General features: G+C 44.2%; 1 protein-coding gene across 2 annotated transcripts in view; it reads right to left on the bottom strand.

Moving 5' to 3' along the window:
- UBE4A (ubiquitination factor E4A) overlaps positions 1 to 24,730 on the bottom strand; it is a 1,266,879-nt gene that overhangs the window by 1,050,800 nt on the left and 191,349 nt on the right. For both annotated transcript variants that reach the window (XM_044080891.1, XM_044080892.1), the window contains exons 3-4: positions 13,631 to 13,807; positions 12,482 to 12,594 (exon numbers count right to left, since the gene is read on the bottom strand). In XM_044080891.1, coding sequence (XP_043936826.1) covers positions 12,482 to 12,594; positions 13,631 to 13,807 — 290 coding nt within the window. The remainder of the gene's footprint in view (positions 1 to 12,481; positions 12,595 to 13,630; positions 13,808 to 24,730) is intronic.

Below are 24,730 nucleotides of genomic sequence, written 5' to 3'. Positions count from 1 at the left end.
GAGACTTTGGAAGAAATATAAATAAAATCAATGCTGAATAAAAAAAAAAGTTGCATACTCACTATAACATTCCATCTCTGTTTTCCAACTTCATTCTTCCTCATCATTTGGGTACAGATCCAACTCTGCCACTTTTTATAGCTTGTGGATACTGGCAACTCTCAAGTTCCTCCCTTACCCATAATGCTCTAGCCGCTACCATACCACACATCTTGTTTGCTAGTATTATAGCTTCAAAGAAAAAAAAAACAACACTAAGATGAAAACCCAATACCTGGAGCTCAACGGCAGGAATAGGAGTTATGTACTTACCATAACTTGGCATTTGTTATGCTACGTCATCAATCATCACTATAGGCTCTTGGATCCGATATCGGATTTGAGCCGGCAATATACTACAGACAGATCCAAGGCTCTAGCTCCTCCCTTTCCCATGATGCCCTGACCCCCAGATCGAGTTTGCTGCTATGTGCCTCAATACTACTCCCACAAGACTGGAGGGAAACTCCAACTTCCTCCCTGATCTACAAGGTAAGGGGATGGAGGGAGAGAAAACTGTGATGAAGAATAACACAATTGCCAAGTTATGGTAAGTACATAACTCCTAATCTGATGTTATCCAAGTCATCATTCATCATTATAAGGTCAGAGTCCCCAGCTACCATAAACCCTGGGAGGCCTCAAGGAAGGACATGCCGGAGCACCGTGAAGCCAAAGGACGCCCTGCTCCTAGAAAACCGATCAAGCTTCTACTGAGAAAAAAACATGTGAGGGTTAGACCAAGTGGCAGCAGCACAAATGTCATCAATAGAAAGCCTTGCTACAAAGGCTGAAGAAGTTGCTACGGACCTAGTAGAATGAGCCTTGACATTTCTTAGAACCTCAGTTTGATTAAGATTGTAGACCGCAGAGATGCAGCTAGATATCCATTTAGAAATAGTGACTTTAGAAACTGGAAGGACACGCCTGTTAGGGGTAAAGGCCACAAAGAGCTGCTCAGACTTACGAAAATCTTTTGTCCTATACAGGTAGAACCGTAACTGTCGGTGAACGTCCAAGGTATGTAGGATATACTCCTCTTTGTTGGAAGAGTTGGGGAAGCAAACTGGAAATGAATACATTGGTTTAGAGATGATTCAGGAGCAATCTTGGGCAAGAAGGATGGGTTCATCCCAAGAGAGACTGTCCTTGTGAAAAATCAATTAAGGAGGAGTAATGGTGAGAGCTTGCAGTTCTGAGACCCTCCTAGCTAAGGTAAAAGCCACCAGGAAGGATGTCTTCCAAGACAGGAACTCGAGGTTTCAGGAACTAGCAGGTGCAAAAGAGCTCCTAGTCAAAGACTGCAAAGCCAGTGTGATGTCCCAAGGAGGTGAAGGGTCCTTCACTGGAGGCTTAAGCAGAACAAACTCTTTCATGAATGCTTTACAAAGCCAGGAAGAAAAGGTAGAGTCGGAACTCTCATGAAAGTTGGAAATCGCCACCAACTGAAGCTTGATAGTGGAAAAAGTTGCTCCCGCTTGAAAAAGGGAGGAAAAGAATAAAAGTATATCTGAAACTGAAGCAGAAAAGGGATCCAGATTCTTGCTCTTAGCCCAGATAGAAAACCTTTTCCACTTACTACTGTATACCTTTCTAGTGGAGGGTTTCTGGGAGGCTAGAATGATACACTGAATGGGGGACACTAGCCTGGACTGTTTTATGATCACTGGAACTTAAGAAACTATGCGGTTAGATGAATGGTCCAAAGGTGTGGGAGAGGAAGCCCCGATGGATGGGAAATCAGATCCTGATGGGGATCCAGTACACTTGGTGGATACTTCAGATGAGACCGGATATAGGGTAACCATGAATGATGAGGCCAGAAAGGGGCAATGAGGATAAGGGATGTCCTCAGGTGAAGCACTTTCTGCAGAACCTTTGTTATTAACGGGACAGGAGGGTAGGAGTAAAGGAGACTTGGAGGCCAATCGTGAACTAGGGCAACCCTTGGTGACTCCCCCTGAGGGAGGATCAGGGTGAAGTACATGCTGTATTTGTGATTGGCTGGGGAGGCAAAAAGGTCAGGCACGGTTCACCTCAACAGTCAAAAATATGTTTGCCACCAAAGGATTGAGGGACCACTCGTGAGGACTCAAGATAGATCGGCTGTGCCTGTTGGCCAACATGTTGGAATCCCTGGGTATGTGCACTGGAATCAGGAAGCGGCCGGAGGACATCACCCATTCCCACATTCTCATGGCCTCTCTGCACAATGGGTTAGAACGTGTTCTCCCCTGTTTGTTGATGTACCAGATGACTGCCATGTTGTCTGTCTGAATTGTAAATGTCCCTAGAGGGAGGCAGTCCTGGAAGGCTTGCAACAATAGAAAAACTGCTCTGATCTCTAGAATGTTTATATGCAACTTCGTGTCTACTGGGGACCATGTGCCTTGGAAAGTCTTCCCCTGAAAATGTCCCCACCCCCACCCCAACAGGGATGTGTCCATGGTCACTGTGGCCGTGGGTGGTGGGAGAGCAAAGGGCCTGCCTAGAGAGAGATCCTGAGACCGAAGCCACCACTGAAAGTGATGTCTCCACATGGGTGTCAATTTTATGGTCATAGATGGGGATGAAGCATGGCCGACCATTGAACAGCCAAGTTCCATTGCAACACTCGCATGTGGTCCCTGGCCAGAGGAACAAGATGAATGGCCGAGGCCATGGATCAGAGAACCCAAAGAATCAGTTAAATCGAGGGGTGTGACAGGCCTAAATCTGAGTGACCTGTTCCTGTATCAGCTGAATTCTGTGCAAGGGTAAGAATGCAATCTCTGAAATGGAGACTAACTGAACTCTTATAACTTCCAACTGCTAAGAGGGAGCCGGCTGGATTTCGCAAGGTTGATGGTTATCCCCAACTGACGGAAGAGGGAGAGAACATAATGAATTGCCTGTATCAGTCGATGCCTTGAAGGAGCCATGAGGAGCCAGTCGTTGAGGTACGAAAAAACCTGGAGACCCTGCAGTCGCAGGTGAGCCACTACCACTGCCATACATTTGGAAAACACCGGGGGGCTGTGGTGAGACCGAAGGGTAGGGCTCTGAACTGGTAATGACAGCAAATATGCCTCTTGGAACACTTGTCTATTTTGATGCGATAGTAGGCATCCTGGAGATCCACAGGGCACACCCAATCATCCTTTGTGCAAAAGTGGCAGAATGAACTGAGCAATGACCATCTGGAACTTTGATTTCTTCACTGAAGGATTGAGTTTGTAAAGAGATCCAGAAGAGGATGGAGGTCCCCCCTCTTTTTTGGCACTAAAAAAAAAGCGAGAGTAAGTGCCGGATCCTCTATTTCCTGCTGGGACCTCTTGGACTGCCCTTTTTAGAAGAAGCTGTTGAACTTCTTTGAAGGCCAACTCCCTTTGACTGGATGGAAGATTTGCAAGGTAACATCTTACTGGAGGGGCTTCTGAAAAGGGAATGAAACAGCTCCTGGATCAGAAGTGATGTTTGTCCAGGCTACTGGGTGTAGGGAAAGGCGACCCTGAATTGCCTCCATGGCAGAGCAGTCTGGCAATGCTTCAGGAGTGCTGATAGGGCTGCTCAGAGAAGGGTTCCCTGCAGCCCTGATTTTGCGCCCCTCCCCACCTTGAGGGTGTCATCGTCCATTGAAACCTCTCCCCCTGCTTCTGGAAGATGATTCATCAGGAAGGTCCTGAAAGGGAGACTGTGCCTTAAGGAACCACATCTTCCTAGCTCCCCTTTGGGTCTCAGAGAAGGATCTCTGGGGAGTAGAAAGCTTGATCCCCACCTCAGCAGAGTCTTCTCTTCCTGCTTGCTGCAGGTCTAAGTGTCCTTCACTGAAGGTCCAAAAAGAGTGGAACCATCGAAGTGGGCATTGGTAAAGGACGCCTTGAAGAGTTCTGCGAACCCGCATAAACATAGCCAGGCATGACACTTCAAAGTAATGCTTGTATCAGCTGCCTGAGAGGTAGTTTCTGCCACACCGGAAACTAACCTAATCAAGGAATTTGTGAGGGAAATCAGAGAGGATAGCTTGGGAGACACCTTGTTGAGGTCCTCTGCTGGCAACAACTCTGTAAGGGAAGTGGAAAGTTCTTGGACCAAATACCTTTGGAAGTGGATAACATGTGCCAAATAATTTGTCGCTCTCCATCCAAAGGTAGCTGAGGCATACACCCGCTTCCCAAAACAGTATATCGTGTGGGATAGTCTGTTCGGGGGATACACCATGGAGCTCTGCTCTGCTAGCTCTTTTTTCAAAGCAGTGGCAACCACAATGGCATTGACTGGGACACCTTTGCTCCAGAAGAATGGTCTGCAGGAGGACTTCAAAGCGGTGGCAACCACAACGGCATTGACTGGGACACCTTTGCTCCAGAAGAATGGTCTGCAGGAGGACTCAGAAACTTGTCAACCCTTTTTTGGAACAGGATCCACCATGTCCGGTTCCTTTCAGGGTCTGCTGGCGATCAGATCCACTAACTCATCAGCAGGGGGGGGGGGGGGGGCACACCCAGGAGGTAGATGGGCCAGTCCCGAAAGGCCTTCAGAAACACAGAGTCCTCTGAAGACAGTGGTTGGGGAGACCATCCATTCTTTTTGTTTCAAAAGCTTGAGGATGTTTCCAAAGGAGACATCGTCAGGCGGAGATCTGGGGGCTCATCCCCTTCCTCGAGGTCAGTATCCTAGGTGAGAAACTCCATGGGGGAGTCCAAGTGCTTCCTCTTGCACTTTCTCTTATGATGAACCTCCTCTGCTGGGGGTTCTGGGGAGGACTCGGAAGAGACAGGGACTACTAGAGGGTAGAAAACCCCCTGAAGGCTTGATTGGGAAGGCTGACCCTGGACAGAATGGGAGGCCTCACCAGCCGAAGTAAAGAGAGGCAGGGAGGGACCTGGAGGTGCAGCAGAAGAAACTCCAGACCTGGAGAAGGTCCTCTCTACCACCTAGAAAGACAAGGGGCTGGAAGTAGGCCTGTCAGAGGAATGCGTCCGGAAACAGCACAGTGGCCCCAGATGATACTGGTCCAGAGCTATCGAAAGCCAAAGTGCCAAGGGCCCCCACTGAGCCTGCATAGATCACTCCAGGATGGGGCTCACCCCGTTCCGATGGTGGGGGAACAGAATAAGCAAGGGACACAGACGGCGTCAAGAAAGGGGGGATACTCTGCCTTTCTGGAATCTGACCGTAGACATCCAGGTCCCTAGAATCCAAACCCACTGGGGTTGGATGAGGAGAATGCAAAACCAGGAGGGGAGAGGCTCCTCTGGCCAGATGGGCAGGAGAAGCCAGGAGCCTCAACTCTATTTGGGCCTTGAGGAATCTCCTCATCATCCTGTCCATATCTGAGAGAAACAAACTCCTAGAAGATCTAGAGGAGGAATAGGAGTGGGGAGCTGCTCTAATTCTCTGTTTTGAGATAGAAGGAACATCCTCCTCCAAGACTATAATTGGATCTGAAGACCCTGCCGGATCTGGAAGGCCTAACCAGTTTAGAGGATGGATCCAACAAACTGGTCAGATCCGAGTTTGGCCTGATCTTAGCCGGATCCGAGGGCCACTGATCTGGAGAGGCCCTGGATCTGAAAGACTGTTCAGTGGCTCTCGTCTCTGAAGAGTACAAGACCAGCAAACAGTATCAGTATTGTCAGACTTTTTTATTAAGTGCAAAAGCACATAAGGAGTAAAAATCAGACCGGTTTCAGCTATACTGTTAGCCTTCATCAGTCTGATGTTCAAATGTACAGGACATGAAATGGGATTAAGTAATGGCCAGGGAGATTGAAAAAAGTTAAGAAAAGCTCCTAATTGGAAAATCCCAGGCCCAGATGCAGTACCTAACTTCTGGCTAAAAGTATTAACATCTTTACGTGAAGATTTATCCATGAATAAGAATTATTTATATGCGCACCCTGAACAGACACAGCCTGGTTAACAACAGGAAAAACAATGCTCTTACTTAAGAGAAACCTGCAAGCTATACTAAAAGCTATAGACCAACAACTTGCCTTCTGAAGATGTATAAATTATACAGTGGAATTCATGCCGGCAGATTTTATACTCGGATGAAAATACAATCATGGCAACAGAACAGAAGGGTAACAAAACATAATCATATGGAACAAAGGATCACTTGTTGTTAAAGTCATAATGGAAAACTGTAAAAAGAGGAATAATCTAAGTATGCCATGGATAGACTATAAAAAAATGTTTGACAGTATCCCACATTCATGGATAAAAGAGTGTTTAAAAATGTATAAGATACACCCTACACTAATCAGTTGCATTAAAGCAATCATGAATCAGTGGCAAACCACTTTGCATTTATGCCATGATAAAGGACAAATTATTATTCCAGGGATAAAAATTTAAAGGGGGATATTCCAGGGTGACTCTCTCTCTCACTGCCACTCTTTGTCTTACCCTTAAGCCATTCATCTGTCTACCTAACAGGTTAAGTCATAGCTACAATTTGGCTCCCAGAAAACAAAGTGTGAAGACTTCCCATTTTTTTGTCGATGATTTAAAACTGTATTATTCATCAGATGAGGAACCAAAAGTACAACTGCAAGCGGTCAAAACTTTTTCAGATGATATAAATGTCATTTGGTCTTGATAAATCTGCAAAAGCAGCCTTTAAAGCAGGAAAGCTGCAGCACCAAGAAAACATCAGTTTGGAACAGAAATGAGATACAAAAGAACTTGAGCATAACTGAGTGTACAACTATTTGGGAATTAATGAAGGACCAACAGCAAAACATGAACAAATGCAAATAAAACTTAGTAAGAAATATTTTAGAAGACTAAAATTAATACTAAAAACAGCACTGACATCAAGGAACAAAGTCTAGGCTATAAACCGATTTGCACTTTCTGCCCTAACTTACAGTTTTGGAGTGACTGACTGGCCCCGGAAGATACTGGATAGATTGGACAGGAAAACAAGAAGGATGCTTCATGCTCATTAAATGATTTATAAAAATCAGTGTATACCAAGACTATATATTCCCCGTTCAGAAGGAGGTATGAACCTCCTCGAAATTGATTACATGAATAGATCTGCAATCATGTGACTGCATACATATCTGCTTGACCTCACAAGACCCAAATGTAGTGAAAGTTCTGAAACATTAGGAGAATCTAAGATGACTTCCCTGCTTAGTTTAGCAGAAACGTATCAGCATCAAGTTGGAAAGAAAATCAAACCAGAAATAGATAAAAATCAGGCAGCAACTGAATGTGCCAAAAACTAAACAAAAGAATATAAGGTGGAGGATCAGATGAGAAGGCAAGAAATGTGGAAAATGCATAAATACGGTTGCAAGTACAGAAAATTCTTGGAACAACCTCATGTTGATCAGGATCGAATGCAGGAATGGATAAGGAGAGGTGAATTTAAACCACAAGACAAAAGGTTAATACTGGCGGCCCAAGATAGTTCACAGGTTGGTACTAGGCTTTCAGCCCTAGGGCCTATACAAGCCTAGCCATAACAATTCATTGGATATTTTTTCCCACAATATTTACTTCCCTGGACCCCTGTCTAGCAAGGTGACTGACGTGATCCCCGGGGTGAATTTCCTATCTCCCATCCAATCATCAAGGTTTCTTTTGAAGAGGGCCAAGGAGGCGCTCTGCTTGACATGTATGGGCAAGTCTATTCCAGAGTATGGGGAGTCTCTGGGTCAGGAACCTATCCCTCTAGCATGTTTTGTTCATTTTGATGACAAGGTTTAGATCCCTGGAGCGTGTGGCTCTGAGGGATTGGGATTTCTTTAAGTGGAGCATGTCCAACAGCTCCGGGTTTGACATGGCCTTGCATGTTAAGCAGAGATCGCCTCGGAGTAGACGATATGCCACAGAGTATAGCTGGAGTTTTTTTAGTCGATCAGCATAGGGCATCTGCTTTAAGCCTCTGATTATTTTAGTGAGGTGTTTTTGTGGCCTTTCCAGTTGTTGCAGATGTCTTGTGAAGTACATACCAAATGGGGCATTGTACTCTATGATGGGACTAATGAGGGATGAGTACAGTGGGACAATGACCTCCTTTTTTCTGGATGAAAAGCCCTTAGTGATGAGGTGTGCCACATAGAAGGATTTCTTGACTGTTGTGGCGATGTGGTTATCTGCCACCTATGTGATAATTCATGGGTACATATTTTTCCCAAAGGGGATAACTATACATTTCTTGGCATTAAGCTTGAGCCCATGGCTCTGGCACCAAGCATCTGTTTCTGTAAGGCCCTTTTGTAGAATATCCACATCATTTGGGGATTCAATAATGTCTCCCAGTTTGCAGTCATCTGCGAACTTTGTTAACTAGAGTCCCTTAGTGTTGGGCTGTACTTCAGAGAAATAGATGCCAAACAAGAGTAGTCCCAGGACTGAACCCTGAGGTACTCCACTTGTCACTTGTCTGGAGCTGGATTTGGAGTTGGCTACTTTTACAGTCTGGGTTCCGTCAGTAAGCCAGTTGGCAACCCATCGAGTAACGTAAGGATTTATGCCCAGCTTAGTACGTTTATCTATGACTCCAGAGTGGGGGATGGTGTTGAAGGCCTTGGCGAGGTCCAGATAGGCTGTGTGGACTGCCTTACCCTCGTCCACAGCTCTGGAGACTGATTCGAAGAAGTCAATCAGGTTCAGGAGACAGGATCGGCCCTTCACGAACCTAAACTGGGTGGGGTCCAGTGTTTAAAGATTGCCAATGTCTTTGTTTATAAGTTCTATGATAATATGTTCCATGCCCTTGCAGATCAGGCTCGTCAGACTGATGGGGTGGTAGTTCCTGGTATCCAAGATGGATCCCCCTTGTGGAGTGGGATAACTGTAGCTGTGTGCCACTCAGTGGGCATGAAGCTTGAGGTAAGGCTATGATTAAACATGACACTTTGGTGAGGTGCCAGCTCATTTTATAGCTCATGTAGTACATAGCCTGGGATGTCATCTGGTCCCATGGATGCTGTATTCTTAGCTTTGGAGAGTGCGGTTTCTACCTGTGTGGCCGCGATTACTGGAATTTGGCAATCTTTTGGTATTGAGATGGGCGTGAAGTTGGCACTAAATCGATCTGCCAGGATACTGGCAATATCCTTGGGATCAGTATATTTAATGCCATTCTGTTATAGCTCAGACCAGATCTGAGCATTGCCATTTAGATCTTGATACTATAGAATGCCTTGTGGTTGTCTTTGTAATCTTTGGCAATTTTATTTTCGTAACTAGCTTTGGAGGATTTTATGAGGGATCTCAGCTTCTTAATGAGGCTGTTAAGGGAGTTTTTTGCATCCTGGGATTTTCCTCTTTTCTGCAACATTTTCTTCCTTCTGTTGTATAGTTTGTTTATGGTAGGGGACCACCAGATTGGCTTCTTTTTTTTTGGAGAACAGCTTCTTGGTTCTATCTGGGATGGCACGATTCATGCATGAGTGGGTGCGCTCGTACAGTGCCTTAGTGTAGGATTCAGCAGTCAAACTTTCAGTGCCCGTGTCATGAAGTTTGTCACTTCTGACTTGAGAAGCATGAAGTTGGCTTTGGAGAAGTTTTTTTACAGAGGTTTCCTTACTGGGGGGTGGGGGTGGGATGTGGATGTCAAGGGTGATTAGCTTATGGTCAGACCTGACCAATGAGGGGGTGACCACTGGTGTGGAGCATCTCCCATGTTGGTAATGACCAGGTCTAGGATATTGCAAAAGAAAATCAAACCGCTACTCCATGGCTATTCAAAAAAGAAATTTCAAAATGCGAAGCTCTTTTTAAAGATTTATTTAAAATGTAAAAGTCCATTAATATTAATAATGTTCATGTAGTCAGTATCAGCAGCTTGTAAAAGCATGTATCAGTTCAGTATAAAACCACATAAACCCTTCAGTTCTGAATAATTGTAAGTGGCGTTCTTAAACGCTCTTCCTGAAAGGTTAACCTTAAACGGTTAGCCGCCGTACTCAAAATCCTTTGAACAGGAAGGTATGCAGCAGTAAAAATGCAGCAGTTAGCTTACATTGCTGCTGGACCTCTCAATATACTTTCAATGTTGCTGAACCTCTTAGTTGGTGGTAGAAAAATTCCCATCAAAACTTTAAACAATACTGGTGCTGTAGAATTAGATAGAACACCAAACTGTAGAAACAAATAAGTCGTCCCAAATGACATTCGATAAGCGCTTTTGGTAAAACCTTCATCAGATTGTAATAATCAGGGACTCCATTAGCTGAATTTATAAGCTTCATATATATTGAAATGTTCCTTTACGTCCTATTAATGCTGGTTTTGGAAATCCATCCTTCATACATAAATTTCTTTTTTGAATAGCAGTGGAGTAGCGGTTTGATTTTCTTTTGCAAATTGTATTCTCCTTACCGCTACCTCAACAGTGAGTTCTACATTTTTCTAATAAGGTCTAGGATATTGGAGCCCCTGGTGGGACAATGGATTAGTTGATCCACAGTGTTGGAATTTATGAATTCCAAGAACCGTTGGGAAAAGGTGTTGGTACCAAACTAGTTTTCCTAGTTAATGGCAGGGTAGTTGAAATCCCCCAGTATTAGGGTGTTTGGTTGTATCTTAATATTTAACAGTATGTTTACAAAGGTGTAGTGAGAATCTTGGAGCATGGTACAATTTGGATTGCAGTCTTACCTAGTGTTAGTTGCACCTGGAGAATTTCAGATGCATTGTGGTGGGCAACTAGCCTGGAGGTGTGAATATCCTTGGTGAATATGGACACTCCTCCACCTTTAGTGTTTCAGTCTTGGTTTGGTGGCCATAAAGTGTAGTAAGAGTTGTAGCCTGGTATTGCAGGGGTGCTCTCTGGAGCCTTGAACCAGGTCTCATTTACTGCACAGATATTGATGTTCTCCATTTTTAGGAGTGCCTCGAGAGAGTGCATTTTGAGGTTTAGGCTTCTAGCATTGAGTAACATTACCTTCAGATTTTGCATGCTTGTATCTGTTACGGTGGTGATTTACAAAGTCCATTGAGCATGTGGGAGAAACAAATAAATGTAGGTTTTGTAAAACAGAACTGGAAATAGTTGCACATCTTACCGCCAGTCATGATACACTAATGGCAATCTTACTGCCAGTCGTGGTACACTAATGGCATAAGGACTGTATACTGAAAGGCATAATAATGTGGCAAGACTGCTGCATTGCGGATTGTGCAGACATTATAATATTGAATTAGCTGAAAAACACTGGAAATGTGAGCCACAAAGCATTACAAAAAATTATGAAGTTTATATCACATGGGATCACCCATTACCAGCAGTTTAAAAACAGATGCAAGAAACCAGATACAGAATCCAGGAAAAGACAAAAGTAGCACTGATCATTGAAACTGCTACACCCAATGACTACACTGCCTTACGTTCAGGATTTGCAGGCAGAAATGAGGTCAATGTGGAAGAAGGATACCCAGACAGTTCCAAAACGAGTAGGAGCAATGGGTCTTATTAAAAAAGAATTTACAGTCGTACTTAGATATGCTACCAATACGTGCAACTCCGTATGAATTGCAGGAGGAGTCATTCTTGGGTACATTGCGGGTGCTGAGAAGAGCACTTCTAGCTAACATCAAAGACTGAAACGATACTAATTTCATGAACTTTAATCATACTTTGACTTGGGAATGGGGTCCATTCCTGTCATGGTGTTAGAAACCCAAAAGGCTTAGAGAAATTAAAAAGCATGACACCACTAGCTCAAAGGGTTACATCTGAAATGACCATCAAAAATACACAAACGTTAAAAAGGGGAAATTCCAACCTTACAAAACATCAAAAAACAGAAGACAGAGTTTTTTTTTCAGGGACTGGAGCTTGGTTCCATACACCCTCCAAATCAGAAGTTGCACAAATGTTTACAGGCTTTGACATTTTGCTCTGGCTATTTTGCAGCATCAGAGTTTTTTGTCTCAATCTTCTCTATTTTTCTCACCCAAAGACAACTTTTATGAAACACATCAGGGTAACAAGTATGTTACTCAGATGCCTTCAAGACAACCTGCTTCCTACTAAACAATCTGCTCTGCTCAGCAATAGCACAGCAAGTTGACTGCAGATCAGTAAGTAAATGATATACCTTACCTGGATCTATGGCAGCTAACACGCATTTCATACTCCAAATGCTATTTCTTTTTCATACAGTGATGTGCATTATAAGAATATTTTAGTTAGCTTACCAGAGACTGAAGTTTTGCTCTGGTTAAAGTTAATTTCAAGTGAATGGTTAGTGAAACAGGGTAAGTACAAACTGTTTTTTTATAAGCCCTCCAATCCTTATATAAGCAGCTGGCAGATATGTAATATTGGAAATAAAATGTCAGTTATTTCATTCAGCAAGTTGAATTTTCATGGGGAATGTATGTGATATAAGCACAATGTCTACTATAATCATGGTTAGTAATACAAAATAAAAAAAACTACAGATATCTTAAAGCTGCGGCATATATTACATAAGAAAACCAAAACTACCTGCGCTATAGTGTGCATGTCCAGCCAGTCCTGACCGTCCAGATCTGTAGCCATTTCTTCCAAGTAAACACAGCGAGCTGGAATACCATTCTCTCCTCTCAGACTGGGATCACCTACAAAGATACCAATGCAAACAAGTCACAAACACATGCAGAGCGAAGAATAAACTGTAATGGCAAAGACCAACATTCTCTGAAAAATCTGTAGATTTTCCACATGTTTTAATAAGATGTGGTACATACATAAAAGGTACATCACGTTCTGTAAATGTCCCAACAGCTAAATTATTGGACATCTAGCACCTCTCAGTACAGGGTATGTGACAGAAAATGTACTTAATACAAGAAATTATAAAATGTGCTAATTATACTAACAGCAAACAGTTAACACTTAACATATTATTTATACAGCAACAATGTAAGCAGTCATTTTTTCCACTGCATTAAAAAGTATCATAAGGAAAATTCCCAAAACAGGACACCTTATTCTCCAAAATGAAAACAATAAACAAGATGCCTTCAAGACCACATGCTTTCTACTAAACAATCTGCTCTGCTCAACAATACCATAGCAGTTCTCATTTTTATTTTTTCAGCTCAGTTAATACAACATTCGCATTCCCTGATGCGACTTACGAGAATTAGCCCAGTTTCAAGTACACACTGGGAAATCAACTCAATTGCTGGTGTTATATGCAAGCCAATCTTCATTTTTACTAATTCCCTAAAATACAGCTGCAGCTGTATGTTATTATTTGAGAAGTATACTAATACTCAAAGTATTCTGTCAAGCCATAAATCTAAATCAAACATGTCATGTCAAGCTACTGTAGAGAAATAAAAAGCACTGTTTGCAGCAACACTGAGGTTCAGACTCAGACACCATCAACTTGCCAGCACCCCCCACCTTAAGTCCATATTTACCATACATGCAATTTGCCAAGATACACCACTGATAAACAACTACATTATGATTTTTAAAGAGACCAACATTAAAAGACAGCTTGAATGTACTGAAAATGTTCTGTAAACGTTAATATATATCATTGCTGAAGTCTGTTAACTTAAGAGAAAAAAACAGCAAAAAAAGAAAACACTTCAGCATTCATGCCAATAATAATAAAAACAAAAATGCAAATTTACTACGTACTGTTGTCCAAGGTGATGAGAAAGATCCTCTGGATCATGTGATTAATGTTAAGCTGCTCACAGAGCTCCTGCCTTGATCGAAAGGAACGACTAAGTTCAGCGACTGAATCATCATTGTCATCAAAGCTTTCTGAGATGCTGTTATCGGAACCATCCTGGCTACCTGAAGAGTCCTCTCCTACAAAAAAAGGCATTAAATGACAACAGTCTGCAGCTGTCCTGTACCATCTTCTACTATTAGATCTGAGCACTGTATACATCTCCCAGTCTTTACACTTGCATTACAAAGTAAAACCAGTTAGGTGTTCTACTCACTTTACTGATTCTTTTTTCAGATACAAGTTGTGGCTGAGGGATGAAGAGGACTGTACCTCCAATACACAAGGACAACACAAAAACTTACTTCTTCCATTATATGCTCTGCCTCCTTGGTCAGATGTGGATCCTACACTTAGCAGAGTAGAAAGTGAGCTTCTATTTATTTCTTGACATGGCCAAGTGGAAAACAAATGTGTAAATATATTACAGAAAGGCCCAGTATAACCATGTGCACATTCAAGGCAAGACCTGATGAAAGGCACCAAAGCATGGAGGAACAAGAAAAGGATGAGTCCTGCAGGAACAGCTTAAATCTCCAAGATGAACCGATTTGCTGAATACATCACAAGTACTGCATCTTCCTTCAAGAAAACAAGAAGGATGCTTCATGCTCATTAAATAATTTATAAAAATCAGTGTATACCAATACTATAGAAACTCAACTTCCTGGGTGAAAACATCAGGAAGCAACACCATTAATAACATCTAATTTAAAGGTAGCTCAAAATCTGGAGGCAGAACTCAATCTGCAGTGGAGTATGTTGCAGCAATACAGATCTCTTCTAAGGGAACATTCTTAGACTGGTGGATACTGAGAAAACTCTGGAGGAAAATGCTTAGAAGTACATGCAAAGGCTTTGATTACGTTTGTCACAATAAAAAACACATTATGTTGGCCATTTGAACAGGCACTGATTCATAATTCCTACTTCAGTTAAGAAAGTGAATAAAGACGTATGCTACCGTTTTCTAAAATAAGCAACTCAGTTAACTTAGCACTTCAGCTGTTTATAAGTACATACCGGGTACCTCAGATGTTTATTCTAGTTTAGGGTATTCTGCAAAGAAAACATAAAATAAAGAGGCGGGAAAAGACAGTAAATAGTCTACTTCGGAGTGAAGAAAAATTAATAGTACAACATCCTATCCTTGAGGGGAAATGAAATATGGGTGATAGGCCAAAAGGGTAGAAAACCTCAAAACAGAGCTCAAAAAGATGGTATATGCACACAGATATGTTATAAAACAGGATTTCAAGTGGAAAATGCTCTGACATTTTAGTAAAAAAGGAAAACCTTTGTACTTACCATTTTATGTTTTATGACAAAAGGCTTTTTTTTGTCATTCTACATTTCCAGATCACACGGTATGATACACCCAAAAAAAGAAGTTATGTACTCACCAAAACATTCCATCTGAGTAGTTCTACTTCATTTGTCTTCAACCTGTGGGATACCGGATCTGTATCTGATCCGAGCTGGCAACTTTACTAGCATCTGCTCCTAGTTCCAAGCTCCTCCCCTTACCCATAACACACCTCCACTACCTTCCAACCCCCAGATCGAGTTTGCTGAATCTTATACTAATAACCCGACCTGAAAAAATACTTGTGACCTACAACTGCAGCCCATAGGCTGTTCATATGTCAAGGTCTGGGGGAAGGAGGGAGGTACGGTTGAAGACAAATGAAGTAGAACTACTTAGATGGAACATTATGGTGAGTACATAACTTCTTTATCTGAAGTAGTTTATTTAATTTGGTCTTCAACCTGTGTGACAGCATCCCCACTCCTGGCTGGCCATCATGGAAGGATATTCCAGAGCACTGCGGAACCAAAGGATGGTCTCCTTCTGGAAGTCAAATGCAATTTTTAATGAGAAATAAATGTATGAGATGAGGACTAAGTAGCTGCAGCACAAATATCATCCAAAGAGACTCTAGACCAAAAAGCCACAGATGTAGCCATGGATCTAGTGGAATAAGCTCTCACCTGACCCGAAGGAGACATGCCTCTGTCCTTATAAACCTGAAGGATGCATGAAGAAATCCATCTGGCAATAGTGACCTTGGAGATAGGTTTCCCCAAAAAAGGTTTATAAAAGGATACAAACAATTGATCAGATTTATGGAAATTTTTTGTCCTGTGTAAAGAGAATCATAACTGTCTATGAACATCCAGTAAGTGGAGTTTGTAGTCCATCTTGTTAGTAAAATTATGAAAGAACACAGGCAAACTGATGGTCTGATTGATATTGACTGGTGATGCCATCTTAAGAAGAAAGGATGGATTGGTCCGAAGGGAAAGCCTATCTTTATAAAAAAATCATATGAGGAACTTTGATGGACAAGACCTGCAGTTCTGAAACCCTTTTGGCAGAGGTAATAGCCACCAGAAAAGCTGTTTTCCAAGATAAATATTTCAAATCTACTGTTGCAGCAGATTCAAAAGGCAGAGCGACTAAAGCTTGAAGAACCATAGTAAAGTCCCAAGGTGGAACAGGTTCCTTGACTGGGGGGGTGTAACAAAATGGAGCCTTTAATAAAGGCTTTACACAGTCCAGAGGAGGCTAAAGAGGCAGAATTCTCGCCCACATCAAAATGAGAAATGGCAGCCAACTGAACCTTGACTGTAGAAGAATTAGCTCTGTGTTGAAATATATCAGCTAGAAAATCAAGAATGGTGGAAATAGGAGCCGTGAAGGGGTCTAAACTCCTTTGAGAGGCCCAGAAGGAAAAACATTTCCACTTGCTGCGATAAACCTTCCTGGTTGAAAACTTATGAGCAGCCACCAAAATTGATCTAACTGAGGAGGATAGTCCAGGAGTCCTAGCAATCATGGGAATTGGAGCAGCCAAGCTGTGAGCCTCAAACTGTCCAGATTCAGATGAGGCACCCCCAAAGGGTGTGAAATCAAATCCTGAAAGGGATCCAGGATCCAAGGAGGAGCCAGAAGGTGAGACCAAAGGAAGGGAAACCATACCTGGCGAAGCCAAAATGGGGCAATGAGGATCACTTTGCTCCCCAGTCCATGAGCTTTCTGTAAAAACCTCGGAATAAGAGGTACTGGCGGGTAAGCATACAGAAGACCGGGAGGCCAAGCATGAACTAAAGCATCTCTGGGGGACTCCCCCGGCAGGGGGATCAGAGTGAAAAACTCGCTGCACTTTGCGTTGGAAGGAGATGCGAAGAGATCGCAGCAAGGTTGACCCCACTCGCGGAAGATCTGTTCCGCTACTGAAAGATTCAGAGACCATTCGTAAGACATCAGAATAGTCTGACTTAGCCTGTCCGCTAGGATGTTGGACCGTCCCGGAATGTGCGTTGCAATGAGAAAGCGAACGGTGGAGATCGCCCATTCCCACACTCTCATGGCCTCGCGACAAAGGGGGTAAGATCTGGTCCCTCCCTGTTTGTTGATATACCAGACCACTGACATGTTGGTAGACTGAATTGCAATCGTTCCCAGAGGAAGAAAGGCATGAAGGGCCTGCAACGCTAGAAGGACTGCCCTCATCTCTAGGACATTTATGTGCAAGATGGTCTCTACAGGGGACCATAGGAATTGGACTGTCCTGCTCAAACAATGCCCCCCCCCCCACCCGAGTTGGGAGGCGTCTGTGGTCACTGTGGCTTGGGCCGGGGCTGGAACAAAGGGTCATCCCTCCAAAATGTCTGGAGAACACATCCACCATATCAGGGACAACCGACAGACTCGACTGAGTTGAATTGGATATGCCAATGGCAGTTCCAACAGGGACCACTGTACAGCTAGAGTCCACTGTAGGATTCTCATGTGTATGCCACATGGGAGAAGAGTTATGGTCGCCGCCACCGAACCTAAGGCCCTCAACACCGATTCCACCATTGGGAGATGAGAGTGTCAGATCAGGGAGACATGCATCCTCAGCTTTTGTACTCTTTCCAAGGTCAGGAAGATTTTGCACTGTAGAGTATATCTATCCTGGCACCAATGTAGTCTATCACCTGTACAGGATCTAGGAGTGATTTGGATGCGTTGATTGTGAACCCAAATGCAGGGCAAGAATCAGGAAATAATCCCTGTTTTTGGATAGTAGACGCCTGGTCGGAGCAGTGAGGAGCAATCGTCCAGGTACGGATAGACCTGAAACCCCAGAAGCCTCAGGTGAGCCTCTACCACCATCATCACTTTGGTAAACACCCTGGGGGCTGTGGTGAGACCAAAGGGTAGGGCTCGAAATTGGTAATGATTGACTCCTAGCCAGAAGTGGAGGAACCTCCTGGAGCTTCTGTGCATCTTTATGTGATAGTAAACATCTTGGAGGTCTAACAAGCACATCCAGTCACTCTCTTGCAGGTACGGCATGATGGACTGTAGTGTGACCATCCAGAACTTCTCTTTGGCAACTGACAGGTTCAGGGTAGAAAGGTCCAGAATGGGCCTTAAATCCCCTGTTTTCTTTGGCACCAAAAAGAACCTGCAGTAGAGGCCCAATCTGGACTGATCTGGGGGGACGGTTTCGATGGCTCATTCTTCTAGCAGCTTGGAAATTTCCTGTGCTGCTGTCTCCCTTTGTGGGGTGGTACACCCGGGAGGTGTTTGGGAGATTTGGGGGGACCCACAAAGGGAATAGAGTATCCTCTGGATATGATCTGAAGCACCCAGCGGTCTGGTGTTATGGACTCACATACCACTAGGTGCAAGGACAATTGTCCCCCGTCTGCCTCCAGAGTTGAGCAGTCGGGCCACCCCTCAGGGTTGCTGCCAGGTCTGTCTGAGAAAGGTTCGAGACCCAAAATTCCTTGGACTCCCTCTGCCTCTGGGCTGGCATCCATTCTGTCCCCCTCTGCCTCTGGGGGAAGAAGAGCTCCGAGTGTCCCAGGAATATGGTGACTTCCGGAACCACATCTTCTTTTGCCCTCTCTGGCTCCAGGAAAAAAACCTTTGAGGGTTCGAGAAGCGGATCCCGACAGCAGACAGTGTCTTCCCACCCTTCTCACTCTGGGCTAATGTCTCTTTGATGGTCTTACCAAAGAGAGTAGAGTTGTCATAAGGGGCATTGGCAAAGGACGCCTTGAAAGGTTCTGAAAATTGACATAATCTGAGCCAGGCGCTGCACCTCATGGACACGCCAGACCCAGCTGCCCTAGCCACTCCTTCAGTAGCATATGAAAGGAGTCGCATGGACCTGTTGGAGACTTCTTTTAAAGTGGCCATCCTCGCGGAGAACGACACCTGTCCTCTTGCGAAATGGACTTATGGGGAGACTCCTTCAGCTCTTTTACCAGGTCGCATTGGAGTCTGGTGACATGGGCCAGGTAGTTCAGCGCCCTAACTGAAAAGGTAGCTGAAGCATAGACCCGCTTCCCTAGGTGGTCCATCATCCACGACTCGGTCAGGAGGATGAACAGAGGAACTCTCCTGGGCAAGTTCCTTCTTTGTGAGTGCTGCTAACACTATAGCGTTTACAGGGGAGCCCTTGTCCCATGCTGGCCTGTCTGTGGGGGGAACTCAAAATTTTGTCGGGTCTTTTTGGAATTGGTTCCATGCTGTCCGGCTCCTTCCATGCCCGCAAGGTGACCACATCCACCAAAGGATCCATGGGAGGGGACTCCCAGGAAGTAGATGGGCCCATGCCGAAAGCCTCCAGGAACATGGACTCGTCAGAAGAAGGTTTGGGGGCAGACCAACCTCCCCGTTGGCGTAGAATTTCCATGATGTCTCCAAAGGAGACATCCTTGGGAGGTGACCTAGGGGAACCTTCTCCATCATCCAAGTCCTTAGCCTCGGTGAGGGACTCAGGGAAGTCCAAGTGCCTCCTCTTGCACGTATGCTTGCGAGGCACCTCTCCGGTGGGGCTCTCTGGGGGGAACTCACAAGCCACTTGTTCCTCAGGGGGAAGGGTCTGGGGCTCCTCGAGCATGGGCTATCCCTCTGGTAAAATGATGGGGACCCCAGAAAGAGCCAAGGGGATCTGGGTGGAGTCCGAGGGGGCAATCAGGGGTCTTGATCCAGCAGACAGTACCCTTTCTACCACGTCGAATGCTGAAGGACAGCAAACCTCCAGAGAAACCAATAAGGAGGGCAGTCTCCCCGGGTCCGATGAGAGAATTGCAGCCGGGCCCGAAATGGACGGAGGTCCAAGGGAGGGAACTTGGCCCAACAAAGGAGAAGCCGATGAAAAAAATTCCACTCCCTCGGATCCGACACCCAAGCACCGACTCCGAGCGGCTCAGATCCGAGCTGGTTGGATCCGACACGCTCCTGGCAGCTGTCAGGCACTGAGGAAGCACGCATCATTGGCGCCGACCCTCTAACTAAAGCCATCCTTGGATCCGAATACTCCAAACCTGATGGACGGACCGGAGAAGGAGACAGCGGCTGGAAAAAAGGAAGCGAGCCCCCCCCACCCCCCAAGGGAGACGGGGCTGGCAAGACCCCCATCTGGATCTGAGTAAGGATGAACCTCATCATTTTATCCATATTGACCTCAGACAAAGACCGGGTGGACCTCGACGAGGCCACGGACTCCGACCTTGTGGGTCGGGGCACTGAGGCCTTAGAAGCTGAGCGTGTCTCCTCCAGCTCCGGGGAGAACCTTGGAGATCGGAGCTGAGGGGAGTCACGGATCCTTAAAGTTATGACTGGTAAAGTGAGGTCTGAAGACCTCTTATGCTTTTCCCTTGAATTCGACTTTCTCTCCTTCTCTCTGCCCCTTTTCCACTCTACTTCCACAGGCTTTTGCACAGGAGGATGAGTCCCAGCCTGGGAGGGAGGAGAAGCCAGGGGAAGAGAAGAAGGAGAGGCAGCCACAGCAGCCGCTGTGACAGAAGCCAAAGACGAGGCAACAATCTCAGAAGGGGGAAGAAGGCCTTTCAGGGCCAACTTGACCTTCCTGTCTTTAATATTGCGTGGGTTGAACCCCGCGCATATAGTGCAGTCAGCTCTCAGATGGGCCACACCCAAGCACATAACACAAAGAGTGTGGCCATCTACAGGGGATAACTTATGGCTGCACTCAGTTAATCTTTTGAAAATAGGCTTGTCAGCCATAATGTCAGAAGAAAGAATAACTAAAAAGGAAAATATTAGTTATTTCTTGCTGAGAGCACCCACTCACCACATACACACACAGAACACACTGAGGGGGGTGGGGAAGCAAAAATACGCACAACTACTCTAACCAAGCTAACTACCCTAAAACTATAAAACTCGACGCACCAAGCAAGTGGAGGAGAAAGGGAAACCTACTCTATCACTATCTAAAATTTTGAAAGAAAAAAGCGATATTTTAAAGTCTTTACCCACTTAAAACCTGGAGCTCTAGAGATCACGATACATAAGCTATTTGCGGCAAATGAGATCTGGAGGTTGGAAGGTAGTGGATGTGTATTATGGGTAAGGGGAGGAGCTTGGAGTTCAGAGCAGATGCTAGTAAAGTTGCCGGCTCGGATCCGATACAGATCCGGTATCCCACAGGGTGAAGACCAAATGAAGTAAACTACTTCAGATCCATACCCATTATGGTAATGAAAGCAAACAGGATGTAATAAAAGTCTGCAAAATTAAGAATATTGTTTGCTGAATGGATACCAAATTTAAGATCCAGTAGACAAAGCCAGTGTAGGAGGATCAGTAACAGTCTTCTAGTGTTGGTATGCAGTCAGAAGAATTAACCTGAGCCTCCCCAATATTGCCAAGGCAAAGTATTCAGGACATATAACTCTTTAGCCACACGACTGAGAAAGCATCTTTGAATACTAAATATTTAAATTTAAGGACAAATTACATTTGCCTATTAGATACTGTAACACATTTCTCTACAATGATTAGCAAGATTTTGTTCCAAAATGTGACAGAATTATTGTGCTTTGTGTACCCTGGCAAAGAGTTTCACAATTGTGTGGCCTTCTCAGAAAAGCAATCACTCTTTCTTTTACTGTGTGACTTTGCCATTAACCTGAATTCTTCTGACATTAATTCTTCCTGTTCAACCAATGAAACTCATCTTTTGAAACCTTGTAAATGTCAACAAGGTCACCCCTCATCCTCCTGTAAGAAAAAGACGCTTACATTTTCTTATCTCTAATGAAAATTAGCCCTTGCATGCCCGTGAGCTTCCTGATTATTGCCTTCTGGCTACATTCAATGCTCAGCACACAAATACTGATTGTCTGTTCCCACAGAGAGCTGCAGTTTTCAAGCCTGGTTCTTATTAGACTATAACACAAGCCTGAGAAATAGTGAACCTGAATTTATTAAGGTGCAGGGGTGTGGGAATGCAGTCCCACAAGTTGGCCAGTGCATAGCAAATGAAGCCCTACAAAAATGCATGAAAGATTTAAAAGCAATTTCACAATGTGCTGTTTTTCTGTTTCAATCAATGTTATATTTTTAATGCGCTGCAACTCGAACTATCAGGGGAACCTTAATTTATAGCAGTATCAGAGAGTCAAAAGTAGTGCATAAATGAAGTTGTCAATAGCGCAAAAGTCTACGTAAAAATCACAGGTTCAAATGTTCATAGCAAGTACTAGGCTAGCTGCCCTTGTGGGCCATTTTAAGCCTAGCCAGTTTCCCTTTTTGTGTTCAAAATAACCTAGCCTATTTGGTCATAGATTGGCCTTTTTACTTGTACTAGATAACAGGCTTAAAGGTTTATTTATACTCTGAATCACTCCTATGTAGACGGGAAGAAAAAGAAAAACAGCTTAACTAATCTTCCCAGCAAATTAGTTTTCCCAAGATACAAATGGACACCAAGATCTTTTCAGATTTTTGGTCTTTTCAGGTTTGCTAGTTGCTGCTGAAGCACCTACCAAGAGGAGAAAATGCTGAGAGAAGAAAAGGAGCCACTTTTGTGATTTTAAGCATTTTCTTCTGATTTTTTGTTAAGTTTTACTACTTTGCCACCTACTTTTTGGCATTTTCTGGCTTGCTAAAGTTTATATCTGTAGCAGTAACAGTACTTGGAACACATCTAGAGCCTGTTTACTGCATTTCCTGTGTTGCACATAATTTAAAATAGTTTTTTTCTCTAAAAACTGCATTTTACCTGATTTTGGCCTAGCACTCAAGTGTGGGGTCATTTAATGCACTGTTGTGATTATTTTACTGCTTGTGTATCTTTGCTACCTTTAAACTACAACAAAAAGAAAAAACAAACAAAAAAATCTTGCTTTTTTCCCACTTTCTGAAAGTTAAGAAAGTTCAGTTACAGATTTGCTGTTCTGAACTGTTTGGAAGTTTCTAGAAGGCCAGTGCTTGCTTGGGCTAAAGGGAAGTCTGTGTTCACCAGTGGGAGTGGTAAACACTGAACAGCCTGCCTCCCTGGAGGAGTGGTTACTACCTAGAAGCTGTAGTTTTATTGGCCATTTTGGGTCAATTCTAAACTCCTTGATCTCTCTCTCTTAAAACTCTACAACTCTCTTTTTGCACGGTTTTGCGCACTGAGCAGCGCCGCCTAAACAAGTTTAAACTATTCCAGGCTCCACAAAGTCTGCTCTTCACTTTTTTCCTTAGAACTGTTCAAACTCTCAAAGTAATCACTCTATTCTCTTTCTAAAGCCCTGCAGTTGCTCAGTTCTTATAAGGAAACACTAACTAACTAAAGCACTACACCCTCCTTGATTTCTCATAAGTATTAGACTCCCGATTGGTCCTTCCTGATCAAGTGAAAAATCAGTTCCCTTCCCTAATCTGATCAGTAAAAAAAAACAGTTCCCAATACTAATCTGGTATGTCCAAGGGTCAGTTTCAAGGTTACTCTCCAGTCCAGCTGGTGAATCTGGGAATTTTGAGGCAATGTTACAATTGCCTTATGTACACAGACAACCCTCTCCTCCTTCCAACAAACTCGAATACATGTGAGAGATGCAGTTACACAGCCAAACTGGAGGCAGAGCTCTCTCAACCCAAGACTGGCACAGTCAGTCAGGAGGAAAAGGTAACCACCCACACCACAAATCCAGTCTCACACAGACTTATTGCATCTGCATACCCAACACATAAACACACAAAACATACTCGAGGCTCTAAATAAAAATCTGCCTAAACAGCAAAGACCTCCTAAGCAGATATCCAAGCAACAGCCACCCCTCAACAATACCCACAAATCACATATCTCACAAAATCAGTGTGCCTCACAGTCACAGCCAATAAGGCCAAACAACACACCAAATACACTTGTTATAGGGGACTCTATTGTCCGTCACACTGACGTCCCACTCACCAGACTGAACAAGGAGAAGGTCACTGTAAGCTGCCTGTCGGGTGCCAGGATCCGCCACATAACACAAGCACTCAGGTCACTCCACAGCTAGTACAAGTATGACTCCGTCATTGTCCATGCTGGTGTGAATGACCTGAGACATACCTCCCTGGACTACATGAAAAGAGACATAGAGGAGCTCTCTGACCATGTGGCCCAGGCTGGTATGTCCCTGACCTTGAGTAGCATCTTGCCCTCACCAAGAATGATGCCACAGTACAAAGACAAAATGATCAGTTTCAACAACTGGCTAAAGTATTGGTGTCATTCAAAGGGGATCCAGTGTCTGTCAGCCTGGGATGACATGCTCGACAAGCCATGTTGCTTCGCTAGAGACGGCTTGCACCTGTCACCCTTAGGCTTTCGTATACTGGCCAAGGCTCTTGTCACCCCCATAGTGCCTTTTTTAGGCAAGGCTCAAAGGACAAACCCACCTCCATAGACAACCCAAAGATAAAAAAACTAAAGGTAATGCTACTCAATGCCACAAGTCTAAACCTCAAGATGCACGCACTCGAGACTCTCCTCAGTATGGAGAAAATCGATGTCTGTACAGTAACAGAAACCTGGTTCAAGGCTCCTGAGAGCACCCCAGCACTACCAGGTTATAACTCATACCATGCGTTTCGGCCCCAAAACTCGGACCGAAGCACAAAAGGAGGGGGGAGTATCTATATTCATCAAAGATACCTACACCTCCAGGTTAGTGGCACTGCACGAAGCATTGGAAACCATCCATGTGCAACTAAC

This window comes from Protopterus annectens, chromosome 8.part0, assembly GCF_019279795.1.
Source record: "Protopterus annectens isolate FY-2018-M chromosome 8.part0, PAN1.0, whole genome shotgun sequence".
Taxonomy (NCBI): Eukaryota; Metazoa; Chordata; order Ceratodontiformes; family Protopteridae; genus Protopterus; species Protopterus annectens.
Note: the sequence above shows the minus strand (reverse complement) of the source record. Positions and strands in the feature narration are given on the sequence as shown.